The 24,439-nt window shown below is 31.2% G+C and overlaps 1 protein-coding gene across 1 annotated transcript in view; it reads left to right on the forward strand.

Annotated features, from left to right (window-relative positions):
• Window positions 1-5,802: 5,802 nt before the first annotated feature.
• LOC134707477 (uncharacterized) overlaps window positions 5,803-24,439 on the forward strand; it is a 36,142-nt gene continuing 17,505 nt past the window's right edge. The window contains exons 1-11 of the mRNA XM_063567238.1: window positions 5,803-5,978; window positions 12,309-12,551; window positions 13,310-13,572; window positions 14,413-15,047; window positions 15,352-15,465; window positions 16,130-16,272; window positions 17,194-17,381; window positions 17,967-18,056; window positions 19,146-19,280; window positions 19,715-19,838; window positions 22,697-22,930. Coding sequence (XP_063423308.1) covers window positions 5,892-5,978; window positions 12,309-12,551; window positions 13,310-13,572; window positions 14,413-15,047; window positions 15,352-15,465; window positions 16,130-16,272; window positions 17,194-17,381; window positions 17,967-18,056; window positions 19,146-19,280; window positions 19,715-19,838; window positions 22,697-22,930 — 2,256 coding nt within the window. The 5' untranslated portion in view covers window positions 5,803-5,891. The remainder of the gene's footprint in view (window positions 5,979-12,308; window positions 12,552-13,309; window positions 13,573-14,412; window positions 15,048-15,351; window positions 15,466-16,129; window positions 16,273-17,193; window positions 17,382-17,966; window positions 18,057-19,145; window positions 19,281-19,714; window positions 19,839-22,696; window positions 22,931-24,439) is intronic.

The raw sequence follows: 24,439 nt of genomic DNA on the forward strand, positions 1-24,439 counted from the left end.
ATCCCTGCAATTTTGCAGCAATATCAAAACTAAACTTGGGTACGCTTTACAGTACTATTCGCCATGCTCAATTAAAGTATCGACTTTGCCATCTCATCTGAAGGTGATATTATCAAAACACTGGTCTTTGTGATCAATAATAAATTATTAAATTATAAGTCTGGTACCTTTGACAACTAATTTATATTTGTTGAGTATGGATGATTGATACTTCAGCAGCAAACAGTAGGTATCCCAATTGCTACTAAATCTGTATATAAAAAAAAGATGTGGTATGATTGCCAATGAGACAAATGTCTACAAGAGACGAAAAAAACACACAGACATTAACAACTGCACCCCTACTGGCTAAATTGTTTCTGTATTGGTATAAATGACAGACAGAAATAGCTCCTTGCAAAATTCCTTATTTTTTCTTTCACACGTATTGGTGATGTCTTTTCACTGAATAACTCATGTTTCACATGTACTTACATCCCATATATACCAATTAACTTAACACTAAGGATAATACTGATACTAGAAAGACTGCTTCATACGTTGTTTTTCCCCCTCTATATTCACACAGATGGACGACGTCACACTAAAACCTAAAACAAACGAAACTATTTCAGATACAGTTAAGTCGGCTTCATATCTTGACTTACATCTAGAAATTGACAATGAGGGTCGGTTGAAGACAAAACTTTACGACAAAAGAGATGATTTCAGTTTTCCAATTGTGAACTTTCCATTTATAAGTAGCAACATTTCAGCAGCACCTGCATACGGGGTATATATCTCCCAATTGATACGCTATTCCCGTGCTTGTATTTCCTATCATGATTTTCTTGATAGAGGGTTACTGCTCACAAGGAAGCTATTAAACCAAGAGTTCCAAATGGTGAAGTTGAAATCATCCCTTCGTAAATTTTACGGACGCCATCACGAGTTGGTTGACCGTTATGGAATAACCGTTTCACAAATGATATCGGATATGTTCCTTACGTCGTAACTACAATCCCCTTCCCTTTCATGAATTTGACCTACCGAATTAGACTTTTTACCGGATTTGTAATCACATAAGGTAGCAATAAACAGTTAGGAAAAAATACTAAAATTTGCCCTTATGAATTTTACCATTTCCTTTTCATTGCTTTCTTGCAATGTCAAGCTTACTGTTTGTGTCATATATGGGCATATGTATGTAATCAGAATCTTCCATAGATTTTATTTCCAGTATATAAAATGGTAAAATATAATTGCTTTTTGGTGTATCCATGGCAACAATCTGCATTTATTTGTTATAAAATATTGCAAAAAGGGGGGGAAAGATGTCACATTTCCCCCCAAAATTTGGCTAAAAGTAGAATTTCAATCGCTTGAAGTAATACCTTTTCTGAAACTGTGTACATATATCATTCAGCAAATCCAATGAAAATCATATGTCTTTCGTCTCATTTTTTTGTAAAATTGCGTCAAAAACTTCATGTAGAAAAAGAGTGTTTGTAAACAGTACATTAATTTCTGGACCGATGGCCGGTCTAGCTATGAAAATACGGACTGTCAAACAGAAAACAGCCCATAAAACATGTAAAAAAAATTATTGGTGCTCTTATAAACCATCTTTGAAGGCTAAATTAGCACTCATCTGTCTACAAATGAATTTTATTACACAATAACTTTCCTATTTAAAAAATCCACAGGGGCCATAATGCGAAACTAAACTCCTAACTGTGTATTGCTACCTAAGCAACACGACGGGTGCCGCATGTGGAGCAGGATCTGCTTACCCTTCCGGAGCACCTGAGATCACCCCTTGTTTTTGGTGGGGTTTGTGTTGTTTATTCTTTAGTTTTCTATGTTGTGTCATGTGTACTATTGTTTTTCTGTTTGTCTTTTTCATTTTTAGCCATAGCGTTGTCAGTTTGTTTTAGATTTACGAGTTTGACTGTCCTTTTGGTATCTTTCGTCCCTCTTTTTTCAACTTCCCAATAATAACTTTCCCATTTCTCAGCATTAACATACCCTATGCCTCAACGTTCTGTGTTTTCATATCTCAGTTTAAACGTTATACATGTTATACTCGTGCATGAATACACTATACGTACGTCATATATAGGAGTGTACTCCTTACGCAGAAACTGTCCCAATAGAATTATGCGGAGGAAAGATTAATAATGAGTCTCGATAAATTTATGGACATCATCATTAATTCTACGATCTATACGATGTGTCTGTGTTTAAATTAACTAACAAATTACCACGTCTTAGATTGAGGTTTACTATTGACGTCGTCTGGTGTGATAACTATCGAATGTGACCTACTCCCGAATATTGCCGAGTGTAAAAACGCATTGCTATTACACGTGTCTCGGTATTTATGCATCCAACATTCATGTATTTAGTTATAATATTTCTTCTCTAAGTCTGGTTGGATATTGTGTTATGTCTTATCGTTTGTGGTTTGAATTCTATTTTTATTTTCTATATATATGTAAAAGTTAAGATAATTAATCCGCTTGTTCAATTTTGATTTAGAAGAAAATCGACATGGTTAGAAAATACAAATAATTACGACATTACAAACTCAATTTCATATATTAATTTTCTCTAATGGTTAGAAAATACATGAAATAACACCATTACAAACTCAACCCCACCATCCAATTCTTTTTTTATATAAATTTACCTGTGATAAAATGAACGTCAGGAACTATACGTCACGCTTTTTTGCGTTGATAATTCATGTGACGAACAGTTCAGTGTTCAATTGTTGTGTACAGGTGTACTGTCATAAATTCATGGGAGTTGGTGTCCGTTGTTACTCTGTAGTTTCCATTTTTTAATTTACTATTATATTATTCATTTATGTATGTCTCTGTCCTGAGTGTTCTTGTGTTTATATTTACTGTATTACTGGCAGGTAATGTTGTCATTTTGGCGGTATTTTTAACGTTGCCAAATATTAGGTAGTACACAACGGTAAGGTGTGTAGTTTCGCATTTTGCCTTCTGTGGATTTTTCAAATATGAGGGCTAGTGTGCAATAAAATTCTTTTTTTGGATAGCTGAAGATTCTAATATAAAATCACAAAATTACCGAACGCCGTGGAATATTCAAAACGAAAAGTCCCTCTAATCAAATGAAAAAATCAAAAGCTCACACATCAAACGAATGAATACAACTGTCATATTCCTGACTTACTACATACATTTTCGTATGCAGAAAATGGTGGATTAAACCTCTCAATTGCATGACAGTTGCATAAAATTTCATTATATCATTTGATAACGATGTCTGACCAAAACAAACATTCGTAGTAGGTCAAAATGGCAAAAATTGGAGTACAGTAGTCAACTCAAAAGGTATATGCACAAAGCACATTAGCAAAAATGAAAAACAAGAATACAATAACACAATGACGGGGTACAGAGTTATTTCAAATGGATATCGGATAACACCAAAACAGACCAAAAAAAGTAGAACTCATAAAGAAAAATAAAAGAACACGGTAATAAGATGATAAACAACGCCATTATCCTGAATATATATACTTCAAGACCATCATGTATTATTTGTGAAGTTGTTAGTAATATTTATCAACAATGTCTTGGTACCTTGTGATGACTTTTTTTTTTAGAAAAAGGACGAGACGTTCTTTGACATATCCCTGACTCATCAAATATATTTAGGGGCGGCTGTTCTGTTCAATTAATGTCTAATCGGTGACTGTTTAATCAAAATTGTAATAACTTACTTGAAAGATGTTCCCTTTGTTACGACATGCCCATTTTACGTGTATCTAGAGAGTTAGGAAATGTGTATTTAAAGAATGAATGGAAGTACTGAACCAGGGTCCTCAACTTTTCATTTTTTATTTAGCATAAAGCATAGCATTAAAGATTTATTCAAAGTCGGTTATACATATAAAAATTACTCTGTATCCGACCTTCATATGTATGATAAACACAAGACATAAAACACATACAATAGTATAAAGCACATCATTTGCAAAGCATAAATAATGGTATCAACCACAGCAACTTAAAGCAATTTTAAAATAGGCCAAATCAAAGCATATAAAGCAAATATAAAATGCAGACAAACTAACATTCATGCGATAGTCATTATATTGAAGCATTAAAAGTAACTCTAGCATTAAAAAAAACCACAATAATAAGGTATGCAACAAATTTTTAAAATATAAAAGCCAGAGTATACAAGATAAATAAGTGATCTATACAGCTCACTGGGATTGATAGGGGGCACTGACACTAACACCAATTACCAACCAAACTTTTGAACTCACCAAAAGGCATTTATCAACTCAATTCGTTCGGCATTTCGTTCCAGATTTTGACTCCTGCGTATCTGAATGAGTGTTACTCGTGTGTGGTGTGCCTTTTACCCTGGCAATATCTGCTATATTGTTATTTCGGAAAGAGTCATTACAGTTTTTAATTTCAATAAGTTTATATTAATATAAAGGACATTGTTTATCAATATTTTTATACACCTCGATTGCTATATCATCATGATCATTCTAATTCTTCTGATTTTTAAACTTGGTAGTTTTTATTTAATTTGAGTTGTTGATAAGTACTACAATAGTCTTCAGAATTATTTTTTAAGGCACGTTCCTTTATTTTATCTTTTTGTAGGTTATTACAATCACCACAAAAGTGCCATACTACTAGGCAACAAGTTTTGTATAGTGAGACTTGTACTGTAAAATTCCTGATGTACCGACAAATTGAAATCTGACATGATAAATGATATAGTAAGTCTACCTTATTTCGTACAATACGTTTACAAATGTGGGCATCAAACTTAAGCTGATATTCAATTTGTTACACCAAGTAATTTCACTTCTTTTTCACAATATATCTAAATTAAAATAAATATTAAGTTTATTTTCAGTTTTCTTGTAAACTAATATTGCCTGAAACTTATCAGGATTGGACTTAAAGGAGCACTAGCTGTCAAATTCATGGTCACCGATTTGACTCAAATTCGCATATTTGATTTATAACAATGTAAAACATTTATCCACACTATAAAAAGTCTAAAATAAACAGTTTACAGAGCATGGGGTAGATGAAATATAGGTTCGTTTCGTGTGTATTTTAGTCCAGACGCCATCTAATTAACTGATAACGATTTGACCTCAGATGACCATATAAGCGATATAAACATAAATAAAGAAAGATTAGATTAAACCAACACAGTTGGATTTTTTATAGGTCTGTTTGATTTGATTTTATAGATTAAAAATAGATGTTTCTAATTCATTTTAATCGTATAAGGAAGATTTTATGTGCATCGAATGAGTAATCAAATGAATTACCGTAGTTTCACTTTCATTGTTGACATTATTTTTCTTTAAATAACCAGTACATGCACGTACAATGCATGCGTTGTCAATCTCTAGCTAGGGGTTAAATTGAAGTTCACATGAATACGGATTTAAAGAGGTCGACTCTTTCACTTGCAAGTGAAAACCTAATTATCAATGTTTCTTAGCGTAATTTGACAAAATTGAACCTTTTTGGCTGCAAAAAGCGAATTGTTATTTCACTATTTCACTTTCATTATTGATTGAACAAAACAAATCAAACTTTAGATTTTTTATATGTCTCTTAGCTAGTTCCCCTTCAAACCGAATCCGATATTTACAAAGTTACTAATATAGGTGTACAATCGTTTAAATGTTCGACATGAACACTGTATACACGTTAACTGAGTTAGGACCAAACTGACATAGGGACGAAATTGTCAATAATGTTTAGTTAAATCTTTCTTTTATTCCAAAACCAATTTTATTTACGCGGCCATTTTAAAATGGAAAATCTCTACTCAGACTGAAATGTTGTTTACATTTGCAAATATTGAGCTTTATTGCATACGAAATGCCTCAGCAATCAACGAACAGACAAGCTACTATTTTAGAAAAGTTAAAATCTGGAAACGTCGACAGTATTGATAAAGATGTCATTGTAAGACACGTTCCATTTTAGCTTCAACAAGTTTTTATTGGATCAAACTAACCCATGTAACCTGTTGCCCTATAATAAAATTATCTGTCCCACTGGCCTTGTTTTTAACGTTAAGTCACTAAAATGTATTTTACATTTATTGGACGATTAAACTTTTCAGATGCGATTGAACTATAAACATGATAAACACTACATCCTCCAAATTATGAATGATTCAAATTCAATGATCCAATTTATGAATAGCCAATAGGTGCAAAAGAAACCCATAATACTAAAGAAATCCCAGGCTTCAAAACATGAAATCATGAGGTGCCAAATTTAAAAAAATTTAAGTCCTGACATCTTGAAATTAGAAAAAAGAATTCTCGTTTTTTTAATAGGATTGTAACCGAAGAGCACGTATCTACTCTACAAATTCAAATCGTTACCACCAGGATTTGAACCCCGGTCGTCTGCGTGACAGTCAGTGCGTTAACCCACAGCCAAAGAATCGATTCCTTAGCTCAGTTGATTAAGACTGGCTTTATATGTTCTACCTGTACTGAGGGGAAGCAATCCCGCTACACTATTCCCCCAGCACAAGAGTCATCATATCTTCTTATATGACTCTTAACAACACAAACCCTGGCTATACTCCAGATAACCATAGTGGAATTTTTAGTTGGGCGCCAAATGTAACCGGAGAGCCTGTATCTACTCTACAAATTCATATGGTTACCACTGGGATTCAAACCCTGGTTGTCTGCGTGACAGTCAATGTGTTAACCCACTGAGCCAAAGAATCGATTCCTCAGCTCAGTTGATTAAGACTGGCTTTATATGTTCTACTTGTACTAAGGGGAAGCAACCCCTCTACAGGATTAATCGTGAAATCCTGAGCTTAAAAACACTTGATCCCTAAGTCGTGGTAAAGGTCCTTCCCCCCTCATTATAGTATAAAGTAAACCCAACAGCAAAGACATGCTATTAAAGAATTCAGGTCTGTTCGCCTTTTATACATGTTCATATATAGCAGAATCTTCAGTTTGTTGAAGGAGGCTATTATCCGACAAAACAGAAACACCCTGATTTGATTTTAATTATATTTTGCGGATCCAGAGGGGGGTTGTCCTGGGTTAGGAACCCCCTCTTTTTAAAATGGCTGGATCTGCCCCTGATAATTGCCTCTTCTTATGATGTTCATTATTTAAAAGTTTGTTGAAAAAATTGCAGGATATTTTTATTGCTGCAACCAAATAATTAAGTGGAATACATTGTAGTTTAGGCCACACCAATTTAATTTCTTGTTCTACGGATTTTGGACTTCAAAAATTGGGGCGAGCGAGCGATTTGAAAATTTTAATAAAAAAATAATTAATTTGCAAATTTTTGAGGCGAAGCTTATAAAGTAAAGGCGAGCGATTATATTTTTTTTTTGTAAACATAAAATAGTAGGTTTTGACTATATTAAAACTTGATTTATCACTTGTATCTTGACATTTCTTTAATTTATGAAGTATTTTTTCCCTGTTCAACAAGAAATAATTGAATAATTAAATCTGGTCTATGTATGTGTGACTGACAATGAGACAATTCTCCATCCAAGTCATAATCAGGTTCAGAACAACCCCTTAATGTTATGAATATCCCTTTTTATGAGGGTTCAAAATATAAAAGTTATAATATATTTTTGAGTAAAAAAAAAAAAGTACAAAAGGGCTTATATTTTCCCAAAGAACTATTATATTTGGTATTAAATGGTCAAAATATGTCCAAGAATTTTGTAATATTCCTGGACTTTAACCATGTTAACACATTTACTTTAACAGTTTAATATTATTCCAAATAAGTGGACCCATCCCTCTTTTAGAAAAGTTGTTTAAAATATAATGTATTTCTCCTCTTTTTGAGTAAAAAATTCTAAGATGTCAAAGGTTTTGTATAGTAGCACTGTGCAAATCCTTAGTATTTCTATTTTCATTTCTACAACAGACTGAACAGTAAATATGGTAAAATGACCGCTTCAAAGCCCTTGTCTGAGGGAGGGTTGGTCCCAACCTGATAATAACAAACATAGGTCAAAGTACGGCCTTTTACACAGTGCTTTGATCAAGACCAACCAGCAAGCTATATCAGACCACAACTTAGTAGGCCTATTGTACACAATTCGAACAGGAAAACCAACGATCTAAATTATATTTCCAAACGGGAAAATACCAATGAACCACATCAACAAACGATAACTGCTGAACGACAGGTCTCTGAATCAACCAGGACAGGTGCACAAACCTGCAGCGGGTATGACCGTCAGCATACATTATTATTGCAGTTGAAGGCAAATCCTTCAGAAGTTCTTTGAACTTTATTTTAACAACGAACATTGTTTTTTATAGGGAATATAAGTTAGGGGGAAAGAAACCAACGTTTTGTTCTGTATTGATATTTCTATTTATATCGGAGCACTCACGCTTGGAATGAATTGGTTTCATGCCGAAACAAATATTCTCGCAGATATTTACAGTGTTGTGGGGTGCTGATAGGTTTAAAATCGTTATATACAGGCTAGACTGTGATTTTAAAAAACAAATGTTGAAGATTTTCATATAATATTTACAAAAAAACGGTGCGGGAAATGGACATGATTTCATTTCCGGATGCGGGAAGCGGGAATATAATAAAAATAAAAAAAATCTGTTTTGAAAAAAATAGGTGCGGGCGGGTCCGTCGAACAAGGAATCAAATTGGTGTGGCCTTAAATAGGCCTAAAAAAAATCTGTGTTTCCGGTAACATCATTTTAAAAAATAAGGTCGGAAGGTCGGAATTTTTTTTTTCTTTTCTTTTTTTTTGACATTGTTAACGAAATCCAGAAAATTAACATGGTTTTCCCAAGTTCGAGTCCTTATTAGTTTCAAATACGGGAAGTCGGCCATTTGTAATGTTTTTGAAGCACCTGCTGTGCAAATTTTTTGAATTTTAACCTATTTGGAATACCTTTTGACATTAATAAAATGTTTTACTGGCTTTCTGTGCCAGTAGAAGCAAATTAGATAAATTATTATGTCGATTATCAGAAGCCTGTGTTAAAAATCAGGGTCCGTTGATACCATTTTTTTTTGTTTTTTTGAAAATCCAATAAAAAAAATAAGGGTCGGGGCAAAACAGGGTCGTTCGGGTTACCAGAAACTCAGATTATATTTTTTTTCTCGGCTTTATATTTAATATTTGTAAACAATTTTGATAAGTCCAGTCCTTCAATCAAGTAATGCAGTATAAAAGTACAATGTAATAATCTCTTCTTCTTCTTCTTTAAGTTTCTAGCGATCCTTCAATTATTGAAGATTATTCGGCGGGTGTCAACTATAAAATTTATAATTTACACTGTAGCAAGAAATAATAAAAAATCAAAAAATCAAAATAACGTACATACATGTACATTTGAAAAATAAATTTTGATAAAAATGAATGTATGATTCCTTTCTTGTTTTAAAATTTGTACATGATTGTTTTTATTCATTCCAAGCTGACTAGTTTATCTAACAAAAATAGTTGTTTTTATTATTTATAAGCTGAATAAAATTTCAATTTTGAATCGTTTGTCCGGCCACATTTTAAACTACATGTAATGTGTCCTTTCATTAAAGACAAGTATGATTATTACAACAATCAGTGAGAATTATTATAATAAACAAATAATTCTCAAAAAGAAATCAGTTACTTTAAATTCTTTCCATGTATTTTTAATAAATTTTGAGTATTTATACCATATATAATAATTATCTGAATCAGTTTATTAAACTTTTTAATTACTGTTATATAAGTATGTTATAATAAAAGTAGGCAGAAGTAAAAGTTAACATCATTTGGCAATTGGTATGTATTTTTACTGTTATTTGTCATGAAGGTACCCCAATTATGGCCCTTATGTTTAGGATTGTTACAAATGTTTAGATTGATACGTATACATGCAAATGAACTTTAAAGAAATAAAAAAATTATCTGAAAAGTACAGCTTGATTTTTCTATTCCTAATTAAGCATGTTAATATATGTGAACATTTCAAAGCTTTGTTAACAGATATATATTAAATTTATAAACATGACCACAGTATCTAAGTTAATGAAAAGCCATGTGGCAGATACATGTAGCTGTCCTCTATAAATCCTATTCTCAATGAATATGGTCCAACATTATGCACTCAACATTACTTAAGTTAAATGGGCAATGTTTCTATCATTAGACAGCATTTAAAAATGTAGCAGTAAGAGCAATGGCAGGGATTCTGTGATGTGTTTCTGGGTAGGGTGACAGGTGACTGATCTAATGGCAGATTTTACCATTTGTAATACATGTACAAGAAGCAGGTTAAAAATCCTGCTCAGCTACTGAGTCACAAAAGTACTGAATCCCAAGGAAAATTCAAAACGGAAAGTGTAAAGGAATGGCCAAAGTTCAATCCTCAAATGAAAGGATATCAAGTTAACAACTGTACAAAGCAGTGCTCATCTTCTTATCTCATTAACATGTCCTTATCTTCATGCATTCAACTGGTCATTCTAAAGTTAAACGGCCATGTTTTCTGCTCTTTGGTCAGGTTTTTATCTTTTTAACACATATAATTTCCCCATTTTCATTCTCAATTTTATTCATCATCTGATATACTTGAAAGTGTCAACTAGAAGATGTTGTATTGATAATATAAGGAGGGGAAAATAAAAGATTTATTCTTTTGGTACATGTACATGTTATATACCATTTTATGTGAATTTCGAAATATTGCCCAGATTATAAATTGATAATTAAAATTTTAATAAGATATACTGTCAGATTCATAGAAAATGAGAATTAATTTTTAAAGCATGTTTACACAATTCTAGTAATCTAATCTGATTGTGAAGCTTGAAGATAATTGGAATGTCATGAATCTACGTTAATGTTAATATATATATCTTATTAATGTTCATGATGTTAATATATATATCTTATCAAAATGTTCATGATGTTAATATATATATCTTATTAATGTTCATGATGTTAATATATATATCTTATTAATGTTCATGATGTTAATATATATATCTTATCAAAATGTTCATGATGTTAATATATATATCTTGATTTTTCTTTTTAAATATGTTCAAGACATACACCATCTACTTTTCACTAAGGTACACATGTAATTAACATTAAAAGTTTAATAAGATTGATTTACTTAGTTATTTATTCTGTAAGCAAGGAAGTTGAATGTATATGTCTGATCATTTTATATTTAGTACAAAAATATAGGTCACTGAACTTGTTTCCAGGAGATATGAGGTTCAAAAGTCCATAACATTGTACTTAATATAAATTACAATACATACAAAAGATAATGATCATACTTTATAACATAAAAATAACCCTTTCAAAAGGGAAAATTTTCTAAATCGCAGGAAATGAAAAGATCCCATTTTTGCTTCCTTGATGTTATTGAAAACTGAAAAAGTCACTGAGTGTACTGTAAAATATTCAGACGCGGATCCAGAGGGGGGGTTCCAGGGGTTGGACCCCCCCCCCCCATTTTTTTGAACGAATGCATTTGAATGGGGACATGTAATTGGAACCTCCCCTTTGTCCTGGGTAAGAACCCCCCCCCCCCTTTTTAAAATGGCTGGATACGGCCCTGATATTCCAGGTCATTTTCCCCTGGTAGTGCAAAAGATATTTTTGTCCAAATTGATGATTCTAGGATTTATAAGTTTATAATGATATATTTCTTATACACATCTAAAAGAATAGCAATGTTTTCTATAATAATGATTAATACCCATCCTAGCTTTTCATTCAAACACTTAAAAAGCATGAAGATTTGCTCAAATTTGTTTAAAGGTTTCTCGATAAGATAAAAAAAATACATCAGGAGTGCAGCTTAATTGATGTTAAATTTCAGAGTATACATTGTAAATTTTTCATATTGGAGTATGAAATCTTAAGGGACGACATAAAAAAATCAATGAAGGATAAAAACCTTGCAAATAGTTTTTTTTGGGGGGGGTCAACATTACTGCAAGTTTTGTTTAATCGACATCGATTTTGTGTATATCCTTATTGGTCAATCAACTATTACCAAATTAAGTTAAGAGGAGGGTATCAGGGTCAGTGAAAATACTACATTTATATGAATTTATTTTTTTATCCTACTTTGAACTTTTGATGTCGTCTCTAATTCATGTAATTGTTTTAATGAATTAAATATTATCACTATTAATAACGTTCTATTGCCGTCAGTGTAAATATTTATCATTGTTGACATTCAACATTTTCTGTTAAATAACATATAATCACATGATAATACTTTTTAATATTTTTTGCAGGAATTTTTGTCTCCTGCTTTAAATGGTAAAGTTGATGACATTCAGCAGCATGGGATATTTGCAGTGCACTTCCTCCATGGCAGTTTTGCTATTATGTCAACAGCCAAAGTTTCTACTGATTTACTTGAAGCAGTTGAGCAATGCTACAAATTCTATAGACAAGCAAGGGACCAGATAGCACTGAGTGAAGCCCTTGCCATACCAAAACTTCTGTATCATATCCTGACAAAAATTCCAGTTAAAGTAAGTAATTACAAAAATAAAATTGAGAATGGAAATGAGGAATGTGTCAAAGAGACAACAACCTGACATAGAGCAGACAACAGCGGAAGGCCATCAATGGGTCTTCAATAAAACTCCCACCCCTGGAGGCATGCTTCAGCTAGCCCGTTAACAAATATGTATACTAGTTCAGTGATAATGGACATATACAATGTTCTCCCCTCAAATCTGTTAAAACTTCAAATCACAGCTGTAAAGCTTTTTTGAAGTGATCTATTGCAGTTGTCTTGTTAGCCTAAAATATAAGGACACTTTGCCCTTCTGCCATAACACTCTTCTTATTTCCAAATAACCATAACATAATAGTCACTCCAATCATGCTTTTAAACCTAAAAATTCAGTTTAGTAGAATATTTTTAAGAGGTTTAACAGCTCCAGAAATGCTCATTAACATTTCTGTGCACTCTTTCTCTCATAAGGATATATATAGTAACCAAACTGTGTAATTTATAGACGTCCTGACCCTCTCCCACAAAGTAATAAGAAAAAGAAAAATACATTGTCTAGTATAGAAATATAGTTGAATGTATGCAAAATTATGATTTAAAAGATGCTTTTTTGTCTGTTCAATGAGTTTGCAGCTTTTTGTTATTAATTTTAATGATATTCTGTGTCTTCATACATGACTGGAATGATTCCATTTCTCCTATATTTGAAAATTGCATTTTTTTTCTTCTCCTTCTTAGTCAAATTATTTATTGATATATTTATATTCCTAGGGATTTCAGCAGTATATTATCTCCCTTTGTAACTACCTGTATGATGAACTGTTACTTGTTAATGACTGCAAGAATGACATGGCTAGTACAATTGTCAGCAATACATATAGTCGTCTGTGGAACCTGGCCATTAAACAGGAGCAAGAGATTGAAGGACATGACTGGGAAATCTTACAACTTAGACATCTTATACTCAAAATTCTACTGCTTAAACCAGGAACAGCAAATAGTGTGACAGAGAAACTTGTTCTAGCTCTTTCAAGGTAATTACTCTTTTTGACAAATCTGAATACTCACATTACTTTTGATTGATGTACTTTAATAGTTTCAGAACACTCACTATACAAGGAGTATTGGCTTCTATGGAAGGGAATGCTCAGTTATGCCTAAGAAAACATGTAACCTCAATCAACTGCATGCAGTGAAACAGATCAAGACACAGTATTGGTCTTCTTCCCTAGAATAGTTGTCCCAGAAGTCACAATAAAATAGCAAGAACCTGCAGGACGAAGCCTGTCTTTGCATTTTCCCTTAGATTGAGTCATTTGTTACAATTCATTTAATTAAGAATAAAAATATATACCGGGGGTAAATTAAAGATCCATTTTAAAAGATAGTTAAAACACAATACTGTTGTAAAACAGCACACTGTTTTTATCTTGTATCTAATTACTGAAACATAAAAAGCAAACCTATATTATATTTGCTTCCATTTGCATTTTGAAATCATATTTAAGGAATGACTGTAATATTTTTTCTGTCTATGAAGAAATAACATAAAAAATGTGGTGCACACTGAATAATGCGCGTAGGGGGTTATTTAACCGTGTGCACCACATTTTTTATGTTATTTTGAATAGACAGAAAAAATATTACAGTCTTTTCTTATAATTTAATTCTAAATTCCATTTTAAACCGTAGAAAACCATGAAAAAACATTGATGACGTCACGGTCACATGACTGAATTATGTCTATGGGCTCATAACAAAATAACGTCAGCCCATCAGAAGATGCGTTACATCCAAAATTAAATTTTATATAATTATTATTTGTTTAACATTTGATATATTATTAAATGTTTAGTATTATTTATACTTACCAGATATGAGAAAACCATTTTACAAAAAGAGAAGACACTGGATGAGACTTCCTTTCCTGTTGTTGATTTAGTGGCAGACACTTTGACCTGTCTGCATAACCACAAACTATCAGATGGAGAGGAGTTATCTCCCCTATTATTACATCAGTTCCTATTGAAGCTTGGGACACAATATGACATAAAAATAGCAATTAAATACACAATGACTGACATTAGCCTTTGGAGTGTAGTATATCAGAAAAATACGGAAATTCATAATTTATATAGAATTTTATATTACTATGGAAACCAAATCTTTGTTTGGATGTACAGCAATAATAAAGAAAATGCCAAAGAAAATTATCCTGCACAGCGTGGAAAAGAAACAGAACAAATCGCTGAAACACTTCCTGAAATTGTAAAGTCTTTATCTCATGACAGTCTTAACATAGTGATAGACATCTTGCTTATAGTTATAAGATATGTGGAGAAAACTGACCTCCAAACAGACAGACTTTTGTCAGTGCTTAAAACCTTGTCTAAGATCAATCCAGTATTACTAAAATGGAAACCAGCACAAGAGAAACAAGCTAAAATCATTATAGATCTAGTCCAGACTCAGATGAAAATTTTGTTTAATTACATAAAAAGCAGTTCAGGTAATAGAAAATCACATATACTGGATCCCAGTTTTCTTGATTTCTTAGAAATATGATTGAGCTCATGGGCAATTCTATACTGTTTCTGATGTGTTACTCTACAATTTGATGGATGTTTATTTCTGTTAACCTGCTAGTTTTAATGCTTTATGATTTAGAATTAGCATGAAATCTACCAAAAATATAAATCTCATCTCATTATGCCTTTGGATTTTAAACTATTTATATAGTGTTCCCTGTACACATATTTTTATTAAAATTAATTTATAGAGCATAATAAAAACTGCTTTGCTTTTGATTTCAGACAAAGAAGAGTTCGGTAGATTGATAGATGTATGTGAAGACATCACACAGTCCTATAGTACATTACTACAAGATCCTGAATCTAAAGGAAAGGATCATGACAGACATTACTGTGGTTTGTAAAAATTTGAAAGTACCTGAAAATATTTGTTTATTAAAGTTTTTTAAGTATCCTCCATTCTCATCATTAAAAGAAACATAATTTATGAAACACAAATTGAGTATACTGTCCTGTTTAGTTGTTGTTTGGTTTCTGTCTCATATACATATATCCCTCACCTTTCCTTATTGTCTTATAGGTGACAAAAGTTGTGAAGGCCAGACATGAAAAACCTAATATGTTAGGTCTATATTTAAATATTTCTAGACATCAATGACATCTGTCAAAAATTCACATTTTATTAATCTTGGAAGGATCTTCTTCGTGATCAAAAACTACCTTGGTAAACATGTTGTTTACTTAACCCACCTCCACTCCTGATCCATTTTACTGAGTGATGGATTAAGTTTTCACCATGGCCAAACCTCCAAAGAATTTTATGAATTTTGGATTTAAGCTTTTTCAATGAAGGGGGCTGGAATGGAACATTTATTTCAACTTGCATGCATGCATTTTTTTTTAAATTCATGTAATAAATTTATTTCCTATGGTTGGTAAATGATCTCCACTCATGAAATGTAGATACAAGTGATTTTATCCTTATGTTTGTGCTCCAAGTGATTTTATCCTTATGTTTGTGCTCCAAGTGATGTTATCCGTATGTTTGTGCTCTTTACAGGTTATTTAGTATCCAAGCTGGCTCAAATGTGTTTTGAGAAGAACTTGTTTCAAATGGCTATAGTATTTTATAAAATAGCCTGTCTTCAACTTAACCTGTATGTGAATTCTGACAACACTCTGAAAGAAACAAGAATGGATGAGGTATTCAATCTATTTACTACACATTTTTTATGCAGAAATTGAAAAGAAAATAATTTGAGTATTTGAAATTTGTAGTATAAAAACAAATATTTAAGACGTATGGGAGTACATATATTTCATTGATATATGAAATATGTCATTGAATTTGTTTTCAAGTACTGTTGGTGAAAAAAATCCCATATTTTGGGGGGAGTTGCAGTAAAGTCTGACTCTGCTTATAAACTGATGAAAGCTATTGTGATCCATCATTTAAGGAACTAGAAAAAAGAATCAGTGGCGGATCCAGGAATTTTCATAAGTGGGGGCCCACTGACTGACCTAAGAGGGGGCCCACTTCAGTCACGCTTCAGTGATTCCCTATATAAGCAACCAATTTTTTTCCGAATGGCATACAGACTTGATAGTCATCATTGCAGTCGTAAAACAAAAATATGCTTCTTTAAATCCATGAAGATTACAACCCAGGTTATGAACGCATGGTGCTACTGAAATTTTGTTTGATTATACTGTGAAAAAGCATTATTAAATTTAATACTAGAAAAACACACAAAACTTATAGAATTTTGAATTGCAATTTAACAGTATTAAATAATTTCAGAAAATGAGGTGTATGTATTTTGAAATAAATTCCATCAAAATCAAACTCAATACCAAAATCAGTCTCTAAAGTAATTAGTTTTCATGGAAAATGTTCCAAGTTTGAATATCGAAAAAAAAAATCCACATTGTATAGAGTTATTCAAAGATAATATACATGATGAACACATTCTTTTCAACATTTTCCAAAAAGTAATTATCTTGATAGGTGTAAGTTACTAAGGTATGTTTCAGAAAAATATTATGATATTTTCATTAATCAGAAATTGTGAAGATTATGTTTAAGAATTAGAGGAAAAAATAAATTTGTGACTTATTTTTCAGGTTTGTTTGGGTAGGAAGTATATAAGTTTAGCTGAGATCTATTTGGAATGTGATGATACTAAAGCTGCCCTAGACTCCATCATTACCTGTGTATTGGTTCATCCTAGTCATGTGACACAGGCAGTTAAAGTTTGGGTTAAAGTTAAAAAAGATTTAACCAAAAATGGAAGTGAGGAAATGAATAAAAAGTAAGTCAAAATTGCTTTTATGAATAACTTAGGACTACAACTATGGAGTTCATATCTTATACTTTAGATGGTATATCTAATACACTCTGAAAGTTGGGGCTATATTGCATTCACCTTATTTGTGTGTTTGTTCATCCAAAAAATATTTTCATCTCAACGAGAATGAATTTATATTTGGTCAGCAGCCTAATAGTTAGTAGTTTAAGTGTATGAGGAATTTTCTGATTTGTCAAACAGCTGATACCTGTTTGCCAATTCTTGAAATATTCTTATATGTTGAATGAACTTAAAAAGAAATCTTGTCACACATTTCTCTCTTAATTTTGAACATTAGGACTCCTTCTTTGTTCATCCACCTAACAATGATGAGATATAACAGGCAAGAACTTTTTCCATCAGTTGGACACATATCTTTTGTAAGCCAGTTTCCATCAGTTGGACAGATTTCTTTTGTAAGCCAGTTTCCATTTTAATATCGATATCAAGAATAGTAAAAGTAGACACATGTACAAACAAATCCTTACACATGATAATAGTTTGAACTGAATAATTATGTCATCAATATATAGTTTATTTATTTTTCAGAACTTTTGGACAGTCTGTTTTTGAACAAGATAAAACGGTTGATATATGTAGTCTTCTGAAGATGGAAAATGACATTTTTAAGTCAACTAGGTATTTTAATGTTATTGTTTTTAGACATGTTAGAGACGTAGTACAAAGATCATACTATTCTGAACTTAAAGAAATATTTTGATCTTAAGAAATATAGTCTAGTTGTACATCTTGCATTCATTGCATTGTCTGTTCGTCCGTTCGTTTGTCCGTGCATCTGTTCGTCCCACTTTAGATTAAAGTTTTTGGTCAAGGTAGTTTTTGATGAAATTGAAGTCCAATTTACTTGAAACTTAGTACACATGTTCCCTATGATATGATCTTTCTAATTTTAATTCCAAATTATAGTTCTGACCCCAATTTCATGGTCCACTGAACATAGAAAATTAAAGTGTGAGTGGGGCATCCGTGTACTATGGACACATTCTTGTGTTTTATATCAATTTTTATGGGATAATATGCTAAATCAGTTACTCTGTTTTCTGCAATTTTTGAATTGAAAAAGTTTTGTATGTGATTTAAACAAAAGGCACACCATGTTGGGAATTTTTTTTCAAGAAGAAAATGTTGGCTCAATCTTGCTTTCTCTCATTTAGGAACATTGTCAATTAAATGTTAGAAATAAATTATTTAAATACTTTAATTAATAGTAATCCTGACATGAATTAGAATGGCTATTACAGATGCTTATCTCAGAATAAAGACCAACTATTGATCATATACAAAATAAATTTGGAAAGAGCACTTGAAATGCAAAACTAGGGAATTTATTATTATGATTGACAACAGGGAAATTTAACAGCAATCCAACAACACAAAAAAAATTCTAAACATGACATCTAGGCCAGTAGTATAAGTTTATTACAATTTTTTCCATTTGCATGAATACATAATATCATCTTCTAGGAAACAAGATGCAACAATACAAAAAAAGGACAAGGGCCACTGGTTATATAAAAAACTCACCATACTTACTGTGGTTTTCTAAGTGCAAATTTAAAGACAGTACTTCAAACTCTATATAGATTTAAGATATTCACTTTGTCAAATATAGATCAGTTCAAACTGTTTTTTTTTTTTGCCATATAAATGTGTATCACTGTAAATATTTGTGGTCTTTATGGAATTCTTTTGTTATTTCCATTACAGAAAAAGAATATATCCTGCAGAAATAGAAATATTACAACAACTGATTAAAGAAGCAGCCAATCAACCATTAATTAAAAGCAGAGCCCTGTTGGAGATAGCCTTAGTACATTGGCAAAGTGGATTAAAAGGAAATAGGTGAGATGATGTGAATTAACTATTGAAGCATGTACTTATTGGGGAATAGTACCTGAAAAAAAAGTGTAATTAAGGACCATTTTTATCTGTCTGTCTATGCCTGCATTCTTCAGTCACAAATCCTTTCCACTGTCTAATTTTTTAACCCCCTTGGAGTTTGGTAATGAAATATGGAATGATTATTCACCCTTTCCATCGGTAAAATCAATGTGTGAATCCTATATCTCATCACAATCCAATGAAAGATTTAAAAAAACGCTTTAGAAACACATGTTTTCTTTCCAACATTGAAAATATTCCATGAAGTTATCATCTTGATGTTAATTATTTTTTTAGTTATCTTACAAGCAGATCTTCTAAGAGAAAAAATGATTACTCAAATAACATGGATGTGAAAATCATTGTTTACAGTTTTTTAAATAATATTATTGTAGGGACATACTGGAATACTTAAGACAAGCAGAATCAGTACTGGTTGCTGTAGAGAATTCACAGGAGGTTTTGGGCCAAGTATACCTGTGGCAGTATGTTATTAACCATGAAGAAATGTCAGCACAGGTATAGAGTAACAAAAAAAACTAAAAGTAGATGATTTTTCTACCATTATTTTTATTTTGCAATTTGATTTCGATAATGTCATTCAGTAATTCATGATCATGTAAGTCTGCTTTCATAATAAGTTGTAGGAGGAGTCATATTGGCTATATGATTTACTGATTTTTATATCAAAACAGTTGTAGAAGGACTCATATTGGCTATATGATTAACTGATTTTTATATCAAAACAGTTGTAGAAGGACTCATGTTGGCTATATGATTTACTGATTTTTATATCAAAACAGTTTTAGAAGGACTCATATTGGCTTTATGATTTACTGATTTTTATATCAAAACAGTTGTAGAAGGACTCATATTGGCTATATGATTTACTGATTTTTATATCAAAACAGTTTTAGAAGGACTCATATTGGCTTTATGATTTACTGATTTTTATATCAAAACAGTTTTAGAAGGACTCATATTGGCTATATGATTTACTGATTTTTATATCAAAACAGTTTTAGAAGGACTCATATTGGCTATATGATTTACTGATTTTTATATCAAAACAGTTTTAGAAGGACTCATATTGGCTTTATGATTTACTGATTTTTATATCAAAACAGTTGTAGAAGGATTCATATTGGCTATATGATTTACTGATTTTTATATCAAAACAGTTGTAGAAGGACTCATATTGGCTATATGATTTACTGATTTTTATATCAAAACAGTTTTAGAAGGACTCATATTGGCTTTATGATTTACTGATTTTTATATCAAAACAGTTGTAGAAGGACTCATATTGGCTATATGATTTACTGATTTTTATATCAAAACAGTGTTAGAAGGACTCATATTGGCTTTATGATTTACTGATTTTTATATCAAAACAGTTGTAGAAGGACTCATATTGGCTATATGATTTACTGAGTTTTATATCAAAACAGTTGAAGAAGGATTCATATTGGCTTTATGATTTACTGATTTTTATATCAAAACAGTTGTAGAAGGACTCATATTGGCTTTATGATTTACTGATTTTTATATCAAAACAGTTGTAGAAGGACTCATATTGGCTATATGATTTACTGATTTGTATATCAAAACAGTTGTAGAAGGACTCATATTGGCTATATGATTTACTGATTTTTATATCAAAACAGTTGTAGAAGGATTCATATTGGCTTTATGATTTACTGATTTTTATATCAAAACAGTTGTAGAAGGACTCATATTGGCTTTATGATTTACTGATTTTTATATCAAAACAATTGTAGAAGGACTCATATTGGCTATATGATTTACTGATTTTTATATCAAAACAGTTGTAGAAGGACTCATATTGGCTTTATGATTTACTGATTTTTATATCAAAACAGTTGTAGAAGGACTCATATTGGCTATATGATTTACTGATTTTTATATCAAAACAGTTGTAGGAGGATTCATATTGGCTATATGATTTACTGATTTTTATATCAAAACAGTTGTAGGAGGATTCATATTGGCTATATGATTTACTGAGTTTTATATCAAAACAGTTGTAGGAGGATTCATATTGGCTATATGATTTACTGATTTTTATATCAAAACAGTTGTAGAAGGACTCATATTGGCTATATGATTTACTGAGTTTTATATCAAAACAGTTGTAGAAGGATTCATATTGGCTATATGATTAACTGATTTTTATATCATAACAGTTGTAGAAGGACTCATATTGGCTTTATGATTTACTGATTTTTATATCAAAACAGTTGTAGAAGGACTCATATTGGCTATATGATTTACTGATTTTTATATCAAAACAGTTGTAGAAGGACTCATATTGGCTATATGATTTACTGATTTTTATATCAAAACAGTTGTAGAAGGACTCATATTGGCTTTATGATTTACTGATTTTTATATCAAAACAGTGTTAGAAGGACTCATATTGGCTTTATGATTTACTGATTTTTATATCAAAACAGTTGTAGAAGGACTCATATTGGCTATATGATTTACTGAGTTTTATATCAAAACAGTTGTAGAAGGATTCATATTGGCTTTATGATTTACTGATTTTTATATCAAAACAGTTGTAGAAGGACTCATATTGGCTTTATGATTTACTGATTTTTATATCAAAACAGTTGTAGAAGGACTCATATTGGCTATATGATTTACTGATTTGTATATCAAAACAGTTGTAGAAGGACTCATATTGGCTATATGATTTACTGATTTTTATATCAAAACAGTTGTAGAAGGACTCATATTGGCTTTATGATTTACTGATTTTTATATCAAAACAGTTGTAGAAGGACTCATATTGGCTATATGATTTACTGATTTTTATATCAAAACAGTTGTAGAAGGACTCATATTGGCTATATGATTTACTGATTTTTTATATCAAAACAGTTGTAGAAGGACTCATATTGGCTATATGATTTACTGATTTTTATATCAAAACAGTTGTAGAAGGATTCATATTGGCTTTATGATTTACTGATTTTTATATCAAAACAGTTGTAGAAGGACTCATATTGGCTTTATGATTTACTGATTTTTATATCAAAACAGTTTTAGAAGGACTCATATTGGCTATATGATTTACTGATTTTTATATCAAAACAGTTGTAGAAGGACTCATATTGGCTATATGATTTACTGATTTTTATATCAAAACAGTTGTAGGAGGATTCATATTGGCTATATGATTTACTGATTTTTATATCAAAACAGACTTTGCCAAAAATTTAAAGGAAGAATTCATTTGATAACATTTTTAAAGGAAAAGTTGAGCCAGTTAGTAGCATTTACAATTGACTTTGAGCTATCTATATTTATAGTATTCTGTATTTGAAGTCTGATGATTGTTACTTTAGATTTTGTCCAGTATTGATATTGAAGTACCAAAGCCAGAACCTGGAGAAGAACCTGATACTGTCATTGCAGGCACTCCAAGTGTTTACATGACTGTTGCCAAGGAAAAAGAGGCCATTGAATTGTTGGAGAAAGCTGTTGCATCATGGGATACATTAGAAGATGATATAAGTGATGCTTCCATGTTATTACAGTCAATCATGACATGTGCTCGTGTGTACCAACTATTGAGAAAGGTTTGTAAATGGGGTTAGTCAAATCACATCTTGGTATACTGTACACACACTGAAACTCCACCGCTCCATTTATTGAAGATGTCAATATTAATTAACATCCTCAAGCAAACATTTATAGAGCAAGCAAGCCAATCAAACCTTTAAATTGCTAGTATTAGAATAAGATTTAGTTTGGTTGTCTATTAATATTATCTGAAAGTGCAAAGGCAAACAAAATTAAATTTTAACAGTTTTTGTCTGTATTTCTTCTGCTGAAGTATATGATAAAAAGATTATTACATGGCATTTTTCATATCAGACCCTTTATCGGCCCAAGGTTATGATATCAGCCCAAGAGCCGCAGGCTCGAGGGCTAATATCATGAACAAGGGCCGATAAAGGGTCTGATATGAAAAATGACATGTAATTATCTTTTTATCATATACTTCAGCAGAAGAAATACAGACAAAAACTGTTAAAATTTAATTTTGTTTGCCTTTGCACTTTCAGATAATATTAATAGACAACCAAACTAAATCTTAACTTTTAATTGTTTTTATTGATATTGCAGTCATTTTATTTATCTTGTCACAACAATTATCTTGTTTTTTAATAATATTGTCACCTCAATTGTGTCTTTCTAAACATGTTTAACCAAATTCATTTTTGCTCCGCGACCATTTTGTGAAAAGTCACTTGCCGTTTTCCGCGTTCTGTTGTCGATTTCAAACAATTCCGGAAATGCACGAAGTTGCATGTGATAAACGTCACGGAAATTAACGGAAAGGCATGCGATAACATTCCGGAAGCAGTCAATAAAGGTACCTTTATCAGCCCGCTATGGAAATTCTTAGGAATCTGGTTAATAAACCTAGCAATCCTTTTATAGCCTTTTGATATTTTCAAATGTTATTGAACTGTAAAATTTCAGTAATATTTTATACAAGTATATGATAAAAACACTCATTAGATACATGTTTCATGCTTAATTTGTTACCAAAAAGAAATATACTGCAAATAAAACATGGAAATGAAATCCAAGTAATATTATATAAATACTGCAAATAAAACATGGAAATGAAATCCAAGTAATATTATATAAATACTGCAAATAAAACATGGAAATGAAATCCAAGTAATATTATATAAATACTGCAAATAAAACATGGAAATGAAATCCAAGTAATATTATATAAATACTGCAAATAAAACATAGAAATGAAATCCAAGTATTATTATATAAATACTGCAAATAAAACATAAAAATGAAATCCAAGTAATATTATATAAATACTGCAAATAAAACATGGAAATGAAATCCAAGTATTATTATATAAATACTGCAAATAAAACATAAAAATGAAATCCAAGTAATATTATATAAATACTGCAAATAAAACATGGAAATGAAATCCAAGTAATATTATATAAATACTGCAAATAAAACATGGAAATGAAATCCAAGTAATATTATATAAATACTGCAAATAAAACATAGAAATGAAATCCAAGTAATATTATATAAATACT

Source organism: Mytilus trossulus, chromosome 2 (assembly GCF_036588685.1).
Source record: "Mytilus trossulus isolate FHL-02 chromosome 2, PNRI_Mtr1.1.1.hap1, whole genome shotgun sequence".
NCBI lineage: Eukaryota > Metazoa > Mollusca > Bivalvia > Mytilida > Mytilidae > Mytilus > Mytilus trossulus.